The sequence below is a fragment of the Rhinolophus sinicus genome, chromosome 3 (genome assembly GCF_057876585.1).
Source record: "Rhinolophus sinicus isolate RSI-liver-muscle chromosome 3, RSI-T2T, whole genome shotgun sequence".
In the NCBI taxonomy this organism is placed as follows: domain Eukaryota; kingdom Metazoa; phylum Chordata; class Mammalia; order Chiroptera; family Rhinolophidae; genus Rhinolophus; species Rhinolophus sinicus.
The window spans coordinates 177,916,585-177,932,471 of record NC_142503.1 but is presented as its reverse complement, the minus strand read 5'-3'; the positions used below and the strand labels follow the sequence as shown (position 1 = coordinate 177,932,471).

General features: G+C 50.2%; 1 protein-coding gene across 3 annotated transcripts; it reads left to right on the top strand.

The window, feature by feature from the left end:
* The first annotated feature begins 307 nt into the window (after positions 1-307).
* On the top strand, positions 308-15,252 carry ABCD4 (ATP binding cassette subfamily D member 4). 3 transcript variants are annotated; one of them, XM_074327215.2, is made up of 19 exons: positions 308-507; positions 3,702-3,820; positions 3,974-4,101; positions 5,281-5,420; positions 6,569-6,685; positions 7,053-7,178; positions 7,758-7,808; positions 9,172-9,266; positions 9,511-9,632; positions 9,740-9,831; positions 9,994-10,083; positions 11,499-11,707; positions 11,871-11,962; positions 12,470-12,506; positions 12,911-12,960; positions 13,416-13,468; positions 13,749-13,825; positions 14,455-14,570; positions 14,727-15,252. In XM_074327215.2, exons 1-19 carry the CDS (start codon positions 470-472, stop codon positions 14,793-14,795), a joined length of 1,821 nt encoding a protein of 606 aa, XP_074183316.2. In that variant the 5' UTR covers positions 308-469; the 3' UTR covers positions 14,796-15,252. The 3 variants fall into 3 exon arrangements, with proteins under 3 accessions (XP_074183316.2, XP_074183317.2, XP_074183318.1); XM_074327216.2 differs by lacking the exons at positions 308-507; positions 3,702-3,820; positions 5,281-5,420 and having other exon boundaries at positions 3,976-4,101; XM_074327217.2 differs by lacking the exons at positions 308-507; positions 3,702-3,820; positions 3,974-4,101; positions 5,281-5,420 and having other exon boundaries at positions 7,058-7,178; positions 14,727-14,935.
* Positions 15,253-15,887: the final 635 nt, after the last annotated feature.

Sequence of the window (15,887 nt, the reverse complement as noted above, 5' to 3'; positions counted from 1 at the left end):
TGCCAAGACCCTGAGGTGGCTATAGAGTGGCTATTCAATGAAGACCAAGAGCTGGATCCCATCACTTATGCCATGAAAACGTTTGGATTTTATTCTAACGGCAATCGGACGCCTGATTTATGTTGTTAAAAGATCACCATGGCTTATCTGGGAGAATTATGAAATATGTACTGTATTCAGAGTCTAAAATACTTGTCATAAAATACTTAAGTCACAGTTCTCCGCTACTCTTGTCAAAGGAGAAACCTCCAATATCCAGAAGGGGGCCCTCTAGGCCGGGTCGACAGAACGCAATGCCGAGGTCGGTCGCTTCCGGGAGCGGCCGCGTCGCTCGGCGCCTTCCTCTCTATCCGCCCTTGTCTGTGGTCGCCGGGGCCCCGCCCCGCTCCGGCCGGTCACACAGACTTCGTACTCTGCCCCGAGCTCGCCCCGGGGCAGCCGGGTTCCGGCGTCGGTCCGACAGCGGGTCATGGCGGTCCGGGGGCCCGCGCCCGGCTCTGGCGCCAGGTGAGCAGGGCGACTGGGGAGGCGGGTCGAGCCTCGGGGCGTCTTACTCGGGGCTCTATGGGGAAGGGGGCTCTGCTCCCAGATGCCCTTTTCCGCGGCGCTTGAAGAACCATCACCCCCGCGAAAGAGGAGCTCCCGAAGGGACGCCTACCCTCCCCTCCGATCCGAGGACTCCCTCCAGCTTGGTGGGCACGTCTGCATCCCCCTGCGCCCTGGGTGTGGTGGGATCCTCTCTAGGAACTGGCTTCCTTCTTTCCTTTCTTTTTTTTTTTTTTTTTTTAAAGAACCTCGAATGCACAGAATTGAGTTGTTCATCCTTTTCAGTTCTTGGCGCACTGTGGGCCAGTGCTCGGCCCTTCTTGTGTTTTATCATCTTCCTTCGTTCCTTATTCTCAATCCCATTTCACGCCCCTTCTCAGACATCCACTCTGGTGTGTTAAAAGAGTGTCTTTACAGCCCACCTTACATAAGTTTGCATGTTATCTTGAAAAAATGTATAGTGGTTTTGAGTTCTTATAAATGATTATATGTTGTGATTTTTTTTAAAAAACTTTTTTACTCAACATTGTGTTTTCGAGATCATACATGCTTTAGTAATCTAGTTTTCACCTCTGAGTGCTGCAAGGTTCTACTCTATGTGCATTAGACCCCATTTTGTTTATACATTCCCCTAGCGATGGACACTTAGATTGCTTCCAGTTTTTAATCACCACAAATCATACTGGCACTTGTCTCCTTTTGGATATGGATGAATTTCTCTGGATTATCCACACCAGGGTAGGATGCCAAGTCATACCTAATTCTGCTAACTTGTTCTCCGGAATGGTCACATCAGCTTATACTTCCCAACAGCATTGAATAAAGTTTCCTGTCTCACCATATTCCCTGCTCCCCCCAGCCCCTCAACGTTTGGTATTGTTTGGTTTTCTAATGTTTATCAATCTGATGAGTGTAAGGTTGATATCCCATTGTGTTAATTTTTATGTATTAAGCATATGGGTTTCCCCTTTCCCGAATTGCCTGTATCCTTTCCCCATTTTCCTATGATTTCCTGTTTTCCTGACTTGCAGTAATTCCTTGCAGGCTCTAGATTTTCGTTCCTTGTTGGTTTTACACGGCAAATACCTTCTCCAAGTCGTTTAACTTAATTTATACACTGAACAAAAATACTTAATTCTAAGTTAAATTGATTAGCTTTTTCCCTTTAAATTTGTGGTTTGGGGGGTTCTTTTCTGAGAAATACCCTCCCACTATATCTTCATTAAGATATCCTGGGGTGGCCGGTTAGCTCAGTTGGTTAGAGTGTGGTGCTGATAACACCAAAATTGACAGTTTGATCCCCACATGGGCCACTGTGAGCTGCGCCCTCCTTAAAAAAAAGATATCCTACAGTTCCTTCTATTAACTAAATACTTTTTAAAACCTTAATTTTTTTTTCTTTTTTAATTTTATCGGGGAATATTGGGGAACAGTGTGTTTCTCCAGGGCCCATCAGCTTCAAGTCGTTGTCCTTCAACCTAGTTTTGGGGGCGCAGCTCAGCTCCAAGTCCAGTCGCCGTTTTCAATCTTAGTTGCAGGAGGTGCAGCCCACCATCCCTTGCGGGAATTGAACCAGCAACCTTGTTGTTAAGAGCTCACGCTCTGATCAACTGAGCCATCCAGCCTTTCCCTCCAGAAGCTCAGCGGCAGCTCATTGACTTCATTCTAGTTGTGGAGGGCGCAGCTCACTGGCCCATGTGGGAATCAAACCAGCAACCCTGTTGTTCAGAGCTCACACTCTAACCAGCTGAGCTGTCCGGCCACCCATTAGTTACTTTTTTTTAACATTTAGATTTTTAATCCATTTGGAGTTTTTAAAGTTTATTTTTTGTAAATGATTTGATGATTTGATGTAATGACCTAAATTTTCCTCCACCATTTTCAATTAGTAACTAATGAGTTAATGAAAAATTTAAAAAGCTGTGTAGTAGTATAGTTAAGAGCACAGGATTCTTAGAGCCAGGCTGTCTGTGTTCAAGCCCTAAAGCTACTACTTACCAGGTAAGTGACAGGCAAGTTACTTAAACTCTTTTGCCTCAATTCCTCTTTCTTGAAATAGGACATAGCGTCCGTCTCTTAGGGTTGTGACAGGTAAATGAATTCATACGTGTAAAACGTGTAGAACAGTATAGGCACAGAGTACATGCTTAATAAGTATTGACAACTATTAGTATTAATACGTCCTTTATTATGTGCCCATGTAAACGTAGGTTTTTTGATAATTTTAAACATTTTTTTGGTCCCTCTTTCATTGGTCTTTTTGTTCCCGTATTAATACAGCACTTTGTTATTACTCCAGCCCTGTAATATGTTAGGTCTTGATGACCTGATGGTCTGGGTCTCTTCCTCCTTTCCTATTCTTCGCAATTGTCCTAAGCTATTCAGGGACCTTTATGTTTCCGTATAAAGTTCCTCAGAGAAGCCTGACTTTTGATTGGTATTACGTTGAACTTTTGTTAGAATTGAGGTCATTATAATGTTAAGTCATGCCAGCTCTGTCAGTTTAAGTCTTCTTAGAATAGAGCTTTAGTCTACAGTAGAGCTTTTTGTTTTTTCCTCCAAAATATTTTATACATTCTTTTTTAAAGTTAATTCCTGGATATTTTACAGTTTTTCTATACTTTTCTTTCTTTTGTAAATGATATTTTCTTTATATTTTCCCGTTAATTATTGCTGGCATAGAATACTATCCATATTTGTATGTTAACGCTATATCTAGCTGAACTTTTATTTACATTTTGATTTGCTGTGTTTCTTATGTAAACTATCACATCTGCAAATAATGACAATTTAATCTCTTCCCTTTCAATCCTTTCACCTCACTTCTTTTTCTTGCTTTATTGTTTTAGCCAAAACTTTAAAATCCTGATGAAGTAGGCTTCTTTGTCTTCTTTGTGACCATAAAGAGGATATGGCTTGTTTCTTTATTAACTATGTTTTTTGCTGTGGATTTTTTGGTAAATAACCTTTCAGAGCATTTATCAACTTAAAGAACTTCCTTTCTATCCCTGGTCTGTTCTGAGCCTACCATCTTCAGCATTTGCAAACCATGCTGTGCGGGTGTCCTGGCAGCCCTCCCCACCCCCAACAATGTAGCTAAGTTTAGTAACTGCTCTCTTAGGTTTTTCTCTGTTTCACCTGTTTCTCTTCTTCAGGCCCAGGTTAGATCTACAATTCGTCCAGCGGTTCCTGCAGATACAGAAGGTTTTATTTCCCTCTTGGTCATCACAGAATGCCTTGATGTTCCTGACCCTTTTGTGTGTGGCCCTCCTGGGTGAGTGAATGAGCTCAGGCTAGAGAGGGGAGGGTGTTCTGGTTTTGGGGTCCCCTTCTCTCCGGGGTGTTGATGAGGCAAGGGCTCAGGAAGAAGCTTCTCTCCTTTTTGCACCCCTCATCACTGATTTTTGCCTCCTCTCCCTGTCCCCAGAACAACTGGTGATTTACCAGGTTGGCTTGATCCCCAGTCAGTACTACGGGGTCCTGGGAAACAAAGACTTGGACAGGTTTAAGACCCTGACATTCCTGGCTGTCACGCTCATCGTTCTCAACTCCATGGTAAGGTCTTCTCCCTGTGTCTCTCTTCCTTTCCAGCCTAGTATGAATGGAATGCCCAGTGGAACTTAGACACCAGGAAACAGGAATCAAGCTCTGGGTGTGTGTCCCCTCCCTTTTCTGGGAACTTGAGGTCAGGCATAGGTAGGGCATAGATCTTGGTATTGGCCCACAGGGACAAATTCCTTGGGTGTTTAAAGCTCCCAGGACTAGGCCATGAGGTTCTGGTTTAATTCTGCATACAGCGGCAATGATCATTGTTCCCTCCATTCCCAGAACTCTTGCTTCACGGAGCTCAGAGCACTAGAAAACTGGGATCAGCTGCCAGAGTTGTTCTTCCCCTCTGGGGCTGAGGCTGCGACTCAGCCTGGCACCATCTCTTACCTCCCAGCCTTTGCATCTGCTGTGTTCTCGCAGCGTGGCCTCCTTCCCCACCCCTGGTTCACTTGTTTAACGCCTGCTCAGTTTTCAAAATTCTTCTGTTATCACCTCCTTCAAGTCCGCCTCAACTTTCTCTGTCATGTTTCTTCCACCAAACTGTCCTGAACTAAAACGTTGCGTTTCCCTCCGCTGTAACACTCAGTATACTTGTAACTGTCTGTTTCGTGGCTAGACTGAACGCACGGTTATTTCCCTCTTGCTTAGCACCTCGGTGCCCCCATAAATGGCGAATGATGAGAGTCAGGGCTCTGCTAGGACTCAAGCCTCGTGCTCTCTGTCAGGCTGTGTTACCTGTTTCCTCGGGGAAGCCACTTCTCACCACACTTTGGAACTTTCACTGGGTCTTTAGTCAGGAAGCACCTATGTATACAGAACCCTGTCCCAAGTTTTGGGGACAGAACACTAAGAATATAAATGGAATAGAAAATACTGTTCCCACTCTCCAGAGGCTCATCTGCTCTCAGAATAAGACAGTACAATATAGAAGGGGCTAGAGGGCCGTGCCTTCGGTAAGCCCTTATCCTTAAGTATTCGTGAAGGAATGAATCTGTGAGTGAAGGAGGAAGTGAAAAGTCTCCTGACTTGACACTTTAAACTAGCAGAAGTGCTGCGTCGACAACTCATCAGAGTGGGCAGGGACTGGTCAGCACAGGCTTCCTGCCAGCCCTGAGCTTTGCGCTGAGACTTGCAGGAAGCCAGTCTCCCTTTCCCTCCCTTCCCCTTGCCTCCCCTACTGCACAGCTGAAGAGCTTTGACCAGTTCACCTGCAACCTGCTGTATGTGAGCTGGAGGAAGGACCTCACCGAGCACCTGCACCGCCTCTACTTCCGGGGCCGCGTGTACTACACCCTCAACGTGCTGCGGGATGACGTCGATAACCCGTAGGCACCGCCTCTCAGTCCTCACTCCCCTCTGCATGGTTCTGTCCCGGCTCAGCCCTGGAGAGGCAGACCCCTTGGAGATGTTGCAGATGTTGATAAGAGCCGGGGGAGGAGGGCGCTCTGCAGAGGGCCCGTGGAGAGGCTGCAGGGCTGAGAATAGGGAGCCGCTCCCTTTTGTCCATTTCATGTCCTGGGCTTCCAAATTCGGCCCCCTCTGAATAGAGTATCCTTGCTACAAAAAGCTAGAAAACCAGCTGGCGGATTTTCGGCAGTAAAAAAATTGCTGTTGAGGACTCACTCTAGGATTTAAATCTTTATTCGATCGTCTTCGGGCTCATTGGCCTTAAGTTTACTAAGCCCCAGTTTCCCTTTCTGTAAAATGAGGATAACAATGGTTACTATCTCAAAGGATACAGTGAGAATGAAATGATATTCATGTAATGCACATGTACAGTGCCTGGCACATAGCAAGTGTTCCAATGTAAGTTAGCTGTTGTGATTTTACAGGTGAGGAAAGCCCGGAGAATGCAAGTGACTTGTCCAAGGTCACTTGTGGCCCTGGTGTGCTATGGGGCACATGGGGTCTCCTCACACTCATTCCCTCCCCACTTACCACCCTCCCAAGCGCTTTGTTGCCTGGGGTGCCCTTTCCTCAGCTCAAGCTGAGCTTGGCAGCAAAGTTTGTTGGGCAGCTGCTCCTGCTGCTGCTTAGCTCTCCTAGTTCTCTTCTCTATGACTCAACCCATAGGAGCTTCTGCAGCCAGATGGCTAACATGGGGGCAGGCCCAGGCTCATCAAAGAGAGATTGGGAGGCGTGAGATAAATGGGAGAGCTTTCCTGGTTATCCAGAAACTCAGCTCATGTACCCTCAGAACTGGCTCAGGGCCCCTGGACGCTGGACCTTTCAGTTGCCACTTTTTCTGAGGGGTAAACCAAGGCACCATACAAAGCAGCTCTCCAGAACCCTGTTTAGAGGTCCCGAGGGTCTCGTTGTCTCTGGGAAACCAGCCATTGTCTGGGTCCATCTTCCCATGGGGTCCTTGCTGACAGCACTGAAAGGTCAGAATAAGGGGTAACGTGGGACTGTCTTAGCCATCTCAACCCTCGAGCCCAGCCTGGGTTCAGTTACTCTGTGCTGTTGGCTGCAGGGACCAGCGCATCAGCCAGGACGTGGAGCGCTTCTGCCGGCAACTCAGCAGCATGGCCAGCCAGCTGATCGTCTCCCCCTTCACCCTCGTCTACTACACCTACCAATGCTTCCAAAGGTGAAGCCTCTCCTCCTGCCAGAATCCCTCCTCCTTCCCACCTGCTGTTTCCCCAGAGGTCCCTCACGCACACAGGCTCTCCCAGGTTGGGTCCAAAAGAGGCTAGTCTTCCCTCCCTCTCACCTGCACCCCAGGAAGTCTTTCTATCGTGTGTGTGGGCCCCTGCTCTCCCTTTGGCCCTGTGGTATTTCAGTGTCACCAGGATCCTGGTGCTCCCACATCTTAGACCAGGTACTAGATGCTGCCACACAGGAGCAGAGGCCCCCCCCAGGCTGCTGAGATTGAACAGGGGCTGCCCGAAGGGGGCAGGAGTCAGGCTGAGGCCTGCGGGATGTGGCACCTCCCACCCTCCCTCTCTGACTTTCAGCACAGGTTGGCTCGGGCCTGTGAGCATCTTCGGATACTTCATCCTGGGAACCATGGTGAACAAAATATTGATGGGGCCCATTGTGGCGAAGCTGGTGCAGCAGGAAAAGCTGGAGGGGGATTTCAGGTGTGTCTGCCTCGCTTGAGGTTTCTGGGCTAGGCGTAGTGGTTAAGGAATGGGATCTGGAGTAAGGCTGCCTAAGTTCAAACCCCAGGTATGCCAGTTACTAGCCACATGCTCTTGGCCGGTAGGGATGGTACTGTTACGATAGAAGTGTGAGGCAGGTTAATGAGATTTCCCATGAGAAGCATGGGGACAGTGGCTGATTGGCCGCCAGCATCATCCCTTGGCTTTCTCACATGCTTCTGTTCCAACCACCCTGTCTTGGATCAGTCGATGGATCCAGCCCCTACTCTGTGCTTCGTGGCCGCCTTCTGCAGGCCCAGCACTGAGAGGAAGAAGTGCTGTGGACCCCTGTTCTGTCTGGAGTGAGGCAAGGGGCTGCCCTGTCTGCAGGGCTCCTGCCACCCTACCCAGGCCTAGGATTTCCCACCCTGTGACAGTTCAGGAAAGGGTTGGGCTGAGGCAGCCAGTTGCCAGGTGGAGCTGGGCTCCTCTTTGTCTGGAGGTCTTAACCCAGGCCTCCTGAAGGAGAGGAGCCCATGCTGCCCATTGTCAGCACACATTTCCCTTTGGTCTGCCCAGGTTCAAGCACATGCAGATCCGGGTGAATGCTGAGCCTGCTGCTTTTTTCAGGTAAGTCCAGGGGGCATAGTTCCCCTTCTGCCTTGTCAGAGCTGCTGGTGGCGATGGCAGAGAAGGAAAGGTGAATGGTACAATCCTCCTGCCATCCCCTAGCCCAGGGGTCGAGCATCCTCACACTCAGCTGTGACCCTTTCCCCGTATCCCTCACTGCCCTGTCTGCCTCATCCTTAAGTCCAGGGATTTGCTTCGGAAGCTAGTGGTTCCTCTGAGTGGCCTACCATGGGGCCTAAATTTGTTCCAAGAATGAAGTGTTTCATTGTCTTACTGATGACTGTACGGCATTGCCTCTGCCTCTGTTTTTCTGTCTGTAAAATGGCTTTCTGTCGGAGCCTGATGTCCAGGGCTGATCATCTCCGTAGCATTGGAGGGAGCGGGAGCGGCTGGCCCCAGAGCTTTAAAGTGACTCTTGTAACACCTGGATCCGGTAGCCTTGGGGCCTTTGCTCTTCTGCCAGTCTCTGGCAGTTTGCAGCGCCCCCACTTGGGGTGCCAAGACTACACGGACTCTTAAGAGCTGGGGCTTCATTGTGCGGTGGGTAGGCCTGGGCCTGTGCTAAGCTGTTTTTGGATTCCGCAGCCTCTGCTCATGAAGCTCTGGGCTCTGGAGAAAGCAGGTTGGTTCTTGGAACTCGGAGTGTATTCTTCAGTGGTCTCTATGTCCCTCCTTATGTAAAATCTGAAATGCTCCCTCTGTTCTCCCCCTACCTTTTCTGCCAGGAGAATTTATGCCCATCCTTAAAGCCCCAAATCACATCCTCTTGGGAGCCTGCTCTCTTAGTGGTCAAGCCTGTTTGTCGCCATATCCCTGAAGACACTGTTTATGTAACAGTTTCCATTTCCAGGTGAAGAATGCAGCATACCTGCCTACCCCCCTGAACTGGTGTCCTCCCAGATGAGGACTGTGTTACCACCTTTTTCTCGTACTGGCTAACTAGCACAGAGCCAGCCATGCAGTCTCTGCTCCCTGTATGTTTGTTTAATAATAGCAGCTGGCACTTCATATTCTGAAATTCTCACTCTAGCCTATTACGTAGATATTAGAAGCTCCATTTTACAGATGAGAAAACTGAGACTCTGAGACTTACTCGTAAGTAACCTGTCAGTCACATCTAGCTAATAAGTGGCCAGAGCCAGGATTTGAGTCAGGTCAGCCGATCTAGAGTTCAGGGTCTTTCCGCAGGCAATACTATATTGAGCGAATGAAGCAATGCATAGGTGCTAGTGACAGAAAAGGTCTGAGGTGAAGATCATTCGGATGGGCTTGGTCGCTAAAGGAGGGTATACTGAGGGACAGAGGGCCCCCAGGCTGGCTGAGGCTCTCCAGGCCCCATGGACAGCCCAGCCTTTCTCTTCAGAGCTGGGCACGTGGAACACATGAGGACTGACCGCAGGCTGCAGAGACTCCTTCAGACCCAGCGGGAGCTGATGTCCAAGGAGCTCTGGCTGTACAGTAGGTAGAGGGAACCCCGGGAGGCAGGAATCACAGGATCTGAATAGTCCCCTTCCCTTCCTTCACCTCCCTCCTTTCTCTCCGCACTGATGTATTTGCTCTGACGAGGGAATTAACCAGGAGGAGCCACTGCCTTTGCCGTGTATGTCCCCAGGAGAATGAGGCTCTGGGGAGTAGCGCAACCTGGGTGCTTCCCGCTCCCCTCAGGAATGTTCCCGGGTCTCATGCAGTCTGTCTTCTACAGTCGGTGTCAATACGTTTGACTATCTGGGCAGCATCCTGAGTTACGTTGTGATCGCAGTCCCCATTTTCAGTGGCGTCTATGGAGATCTGAGCCCCACGGAGCTCAGCACCCTGGTCAGCAAGGTGAGAAGCCCTCCTGGTGGCCGCTCACGCGGCCCCCTCTGCCCTTTGGCCCAGTGTCCAGGGCCTGGGAGTCAAGACCTGTGCTCACTGCTGTCCATTCCGTTCAGAATGCCTTCGTGTGCATCTACCTCATCAACTGCTTCACCCGGCTCATCGACCTCTCCACTACGCTCTCGGATGTGGCTGGTTACACACACAGGTGAGGCTGCGTCCCGCCCCCCAAACAAAGTGTCACAGAGAGCAGTAGCTGAGTGAGAAAAAGAACAGAAAAACTCCCCATATACTGGTGGGTGTGAGAGAAAAAGGAGTATCACCTTCACCTGGGACCCCAGGCCCACCTCAGGTTTTCACTTCCTACCAGGATCGGGGAGCTTCAGGATACCCTGCTTGACATGTCCCTGAAGTCACAGGATGGTGAGATGCTGGATGAGAGCGAGTGGGACTTGCACAGGTGAGTGGTGGGCTGGGGGGTGGGCAGTAGTTGAGAATGCAGGCTCTGGAACCACCCAGCTGGGGTTCACCCTGGAGCCCTGCCCTGTCCCAGTTGGGCAGCAGAAGTGGTGCGGAGCAAATGAAAGAAATGTGTACCTTGTACCAAGCACGTTACAAACGTTCACAATTAGTGTTGCTATTCTAGCATCCACTGTGTTAATTTCCACCATCCCCCACCTGATGGGAGCAAAACGCACACACTGCCGAGGCCTGAGATAACAAATAATCTGAATAGGAGCCCTCCTCTTTCTTCCCTCTTCCTCCCCCTGGGCCCTGCCGCCTGCCCCTTTCCTCAGGGCTTGTCTGTTCTTTTTCCTCATGCCTCACTCAGGCCCAGAGATGTCTTTATTCATGTATCTTTGCAGGCTTTGTGATGTTTCTGACCTTTCTGTGCATTGAGAATTTGTTTCATGTCCTCACTTTTCTTAGGCAAATTACTTAAGGGTTCTGGGTCTCAGTTTCATTTCTATAAAGATCACATTCCTGTTAGGGTTGTGAGAATTAGATATCATAGTTCATAGAAAGTGCTTGAACAGTGGCCACAGAGTAAGCTTTCAAAAATGGGAAGAGTCTGAATTCCAGGGCCTACACTCTCTTCTTAGGAATGAATGCCTTATCTGTTGCCCCTGTTTAAAATAAAAGCTTCATGTAACTGTGAGATAAGAAGCTAGGGAGATGGTGCAGGGACATAGGAAAGCAGAGTTGCTGTGGTAGATGGGCATTCATGGAGAGCGAGAAACTTTTTTTTTTTTCAGTTGGGGAATAGTGTGTTTTTCCAGGGCCCATGAGCTCCAAGTCAAGTTATTGTCCTTCAGTCTAGTTGTGGCGGGCACAGCTCAGCTCCAAGTCCAGTTGCCGTTTTCAATCTTCAGTTGCAGGGGGCGCAGCCCACCATCCCATGCGGGAATTGAACCAGCAACCTTGCTGTTAAGAACTTACACTCTAACCAACTGAGCCATCCGGCCGCCCCTCCAGTAGCTCAGCGGCAGCTCATTGTCTTCAATCTAGTTGTGGAGGGCGCAGCTCACTGGCCCATGCGGGAATTGAACCGGCAACCATGTTGTTAAGCGCTCACGCTCCAATCAACTGAGCCATCGGGCTGCCCACCTCTCCCTTTTCTTAAAAGGACACCCATCATATTGGATCAGGGCCCTACCTTAAGGGCCTCATTTTAATATAATCACCTCTTTAAAGATCCTTTCTCCAAATGAGACACTAGGGGTTAGGACTTCAACATGGTTTTGAGGACAGTTCAGCCCATAACAACCCTCTAATCCAGGGGTGATGCCCCCCCAAGGAGAAGAAACCCCCTCCGCCTGGCAATCGTGACACTGCTTATCTTTCCCACACACCCCCTCCTTTCTCTGATCCCAGAGCCTCAGGCTGGCCAGCAGCAGAGCCAACAGACACAGCTTTCCTTCTTGAGCGGGTCTCCATCTCTGCCCCCTCCTCTAACAAACCCTTAATTGAGGATCTGAGCCTGAAGATCTCCGAGGGGCAGAGTCTGCTCATCACGGGCAATACCGGCACCGGCAAGACCTCCTTGCTCCGGGTTCTGGGCGGCCTCTGGAAGAGCACACGGGGTGAGAAGCAGCCCTTCCTGCCTCTGAGAAGGCGGCCCTGCGAGTGTGCGTGCGTGCGTGTGTGCGTGTGTTAGAATCCAGCCTTTTTTGTTGGGGAATGGGACTGAGGAGCAGTTGCCTTCTCTGGAAGATCTCGAAATAGAGGTTTCTGTGGGCTCTGCAGGCTCAATGCAGATGCTGACGGACTTTGGACCCCACGGGGTGCTGTTCCTGCCACAAAAACCATTCTTCACTGATGGGACCCTTCGGGAGCAGGTCAGCGCAGTTCAGGGGCTCCCTCCTCCCTGCCCTCCCCCCCCCCCCCCCCAGCCAGGGCCTCTGGTGCTATGACAGGTCTGAGCCCTGTGGTGTTAATGGGCAGAGATGGGGTAATAAGACGGCCTGTGTTCAGGAACTCCCTGGCCCTCGAATGTTTATTCACATCCATGGATTGGGCCATGTACTCAGCGTAAATCCTGGGGGCAGGTTAAGCTGTGAGGGCCACAAGCCAAAGATCACACACATTAGTTGAACCCCAAGGTTGGATTGTGGGGTCCCTGTCCTCATGAGGCTCTCAGACTTTTCCCCAGACACACATCTGGAGGTTGCCATGACCCTGCCCCACTGTCTGCTGGCTTGGCGTCTCCCGCTGGACTCTCAGCCAGTGTATTCCTTACTCTCCTCAGGTAGAGAGGAGCCAGGCTGTTTCTGAGGGAGGGAGGGCTGTGGGCAGCCCCCTTCTCATTGGCCCTTGTCCTAGGCCCATGGTTTTTGTTTTATCAGGTGATATATCCCTTGAAGGAGATCTACCCGGACTCAGGTGAGCTGGCCTCCTTGGGGCATGTCCTCCCTTCTCAGTTGTTCCTACTCATTCTGACTGTAGCCTCACCTGTGCCCTCTGGGAGACGCCCCAGCCACACTGCTGAGTTCAGGTTGGGTCTGCCTCTCCTCCTCCCACTGTTTACTCTCTGGGGGCCTGTACCCTGACCTCATCTTGTTTTGTCTTCCCCTCCTTGAGGAGAGGCATCTACTGGAGGAAGGGACGAGATTACTTCCTTCACCTGGCCCTTCCCTTATTAGGTCTATAACCTGTCACTTCAGAGCCTTAGCCCAGATTCTGAGCCCCCTATCTCTCCCTCCTCCCTTCCTCCCGCTGTGATTGCCCATCGATTATGTCTATCCAGAAGGAACTGACTTCCTGAAGAAGGCCTCTCTGTTTTGTAGGTTCTACTGATGATGAGAGGATCATGAGGTTCTTGGAGTTGGCAGGCCTGGTAAGTGAGGGCAGGGACCCGGAGACACAAGCCCACCTGGGAGCACAGACCACAGGTGCTGGCCCAGCAGAGCCGGCCCTACTGTCCCTGGGCCAGGACTGGAAGTATGAGCCCTGGGCAGGGAGCGTGGGAGTATAAAATGGCAGGAGGAACTGCTGGCCAGGTACGGGCAACAAGGGGGCACGTTCTAGTGAATTTTAAAACACTCATAAAACTATTATTGTAAAGAAAACATGCTTTTTCTTGTCACCATGCTCCAACAAATTTATGTAGGGTAGCTGGTAGTCTGTTCCTCTGTCTGGGGCGCTGGCCCCCCAAGCCCTCACCGTAGTCCTCCACTGGGGTTGTAGATCTGTCTCGGAAGCACGTGTGTGGGGGGCTGAGGCGCTTCCTCAGGGTGGCAGGGAGCAGAGATGGGCCCTTTTATGGACATCATTTCCTCTGGGTTGTTACAGTCCGACTTGGTGGCAAGGACAGAGGGTCTGGACCATCAGGTCGATTGGAACTGGTAAGAAAGGGGTTGGGGTGCTCCAGAGCCAGTTCCCCCAAAACAATGGGTCCCAGGAACCCAGTGAAGGGATAGAATGGCTCCTGATCCCAGAGTCCAGGTTTCACGCCTGTGGGAGCAGAGTGTTGGCATCACCTTGTGTGGGCAGCGGGGCTGTGGTTTAAAGGGGAGTGACGTCCATCAGTCCTGGGGTGAGAGGCTCTTCCTGCCCAGACCCGTTCTAGGCAAAAGCCAAGCTATATCCAACCTCCGGCGGTCCTCTCTCTCTCCCTTTCCTCAGGTATGATGTTCTGTCTCCAGGAGAGATGCAGAGGCTGTCCTTTGCCCGGCTTTTCTATTTGCAGCCTAAGTATGCAGGTGAGGTCCAGCCTGTAGGTACGCATGCCAGGTACTGTGTGCTCACAGGTGTGGCAGCGTGTGTTCATGCACACCTGAGGCAGCGCTGGTGTGGGTAGGAGAACACCTGTGCATGGCTGGGCATCTCTGTTCCTGTAGGAGAGGACGGCAGGCCTCTGCCCATGAGGCAGCAGTGCTTAGCATCCTAAAAGCAATTCTGGATGTGTTACTCTCCTGATTCCTAAGCTTTCTGCCATTGCAGCAGCTGGAGCTGCCTTGCGAGGGTGTGTGATGTTATGCTCTGCCATCCATGAATGGGCATTCCCCCTCAGTTGTACCTGGCAGGGAGCGGGCAGGTGTGGACTTCTCTGGGGACTGGAATCTTTGGGGGATCCCCTGGTCCCAAGCAGTGGCTGGTGCTTATCTGGAGGAAGCTGAAGGGTTTTGTCCTGCTGCTGGCACAAGGCTTCCCAGATGGAGCCTGGCTTCTGCTCCTTTGGCCCATCCTTTGTGAGGCAGGGCTCCTGTAAGCCAGAGCAGCTTTCAGCTTCCCCCTAGGTCCCCCCCAGAAGTGGAAATGAGTTTGGGTGGGAGAAGCCAAGGCAGGTGGGGGCAGGAAACCATCTTTTTCCACGGGGTTCTGCCCTCAGTGCTTGATGAAGCCACCAGTGCCCTGACTGAGGAGGTGGAGAGCGAGCTCTACCGCGTCGGCCAGCAGCTGGGCATGACGTTTATCAGCGTGGGACATCGGCGCAGCCTCGAGAAGGTACCTGTGCTCACAAGGATGGCTAACGAGGAGAAAGAACCCAAGGGCCAAGGACCCTCAAAATGGACAGTGGAGGTGGCAGAGAGGGCAGGGGTTCAATGGCCTCCTGTCGTGGCCAGGGCAGCCTAATCTCTGTGTGGTGGTGGTCTCTTGTAGTTTCACTCCTTGGATCTGAAACTCTGTGGAGAAGGAAGATGGCAACTGACCAGAATCAAAGTAGAATGAAGCCAAGGATATGGCTGGCCACTGGAAGCAGAGCCAAGCTCGGGGCAGATCGCAGTCCCCAGGAGAGACCGGGAGGACTGACAGGGCAAGGAATGAGCCTCACAGGTCCTGTGCGGAGTGCTGGCAGCAGTGGGCTCACCCAGGGGTGGCTTCCACGGGGCACGCAGTCCAGCCAGGCCTCCTGCTGCCTGAGCCAGAGCTCTGTACACTTGAAGTACTGGTCCCTTACTTACAAATTACTTCAGATCGTGTTTTCTAAGGAAAAACCTGAAAGTGTAGGATCTATAAAAAATGAAGGGTCAAAGTGGAAAGAGTATTGGACTTGGACTCATGGACCCAGAAATCTTTTACACTGGTTAAATTTTGCAACAATAGATTTTTAACTGAATCAGCTATTTAAATTTTATAATTTTTTTAAAAAGAAAAGATACATATTAAAATATTTTTTTGCAGCTTTCCCTCTTTCTCTTTCTTCTCCATTATAAGAAGATATTTTTAACTGAATTTTCACTCGTATTTGAGAGCCTGGAGCGAACGGCGCAGCAATCTACTGTACTGGAATCTTCTGTTCCTGGTTTTTCATTTTACTCCACATCACCGCTTTTCCATTTGCCAGTTGTACCTAACTTCTGGGGCCCTTCTGTTTTTCTTGTCTTAACCCAGATGCAAATAAACCCCTTTCCTCTCAGTCAGCTAAAATAGGGTTGAGGTTTTTCAAAACTAATATATATTAGGGAACAACAACCAGTTGAACACACAAAACCCCAGAATCACAAAAGCATGAGATACAAAGTTACTGAGTCCAAAGTCCTTATTCTAGAACAATATCCCCCCAAATTCAGTTGTCAGCATATCACCTTCATGATTTTTGCCAGATCTCTGTATTTCTTGTACTGTTAATTGCTTAATATTTTAAAAATTGACTCGCTTTTTAAATTGAATGCATCTTTAGAAGAATGTTTACGTTTGACATAAATAGAAAGTAACTGAAAATGAATCCAGTAAAAACCAAACTGTTAGGAAATTGCAGCTGGATGCTGTGACCCACAGGGCCTGAGCCTGAGGCTCGCTCTCAGTACAAAGGGAGGTTAC

Coding starts and splice junctions, on each gene's coding strand:
- ABCD4 (XM_074327215.2), top strand. CDS start 470: ATGGCGGTCCGGGGGCCCGCGCCCGGCTCTGGCGCCAG. Junction 5,421..6,568: donor CGGGATGACGTCGATAACCC/GTAGGCACCGCC, acceptor TGTTGGCTGCAG/GGACCAGCGCATCAGCCAGG. Junction 9,832..9,993: donor GTGGCTGGTTACACACACAG/GTGAGGCTGCGT, acceptor ACTTCCTACCAG/GATCGGGGAGCTTCAGGATA.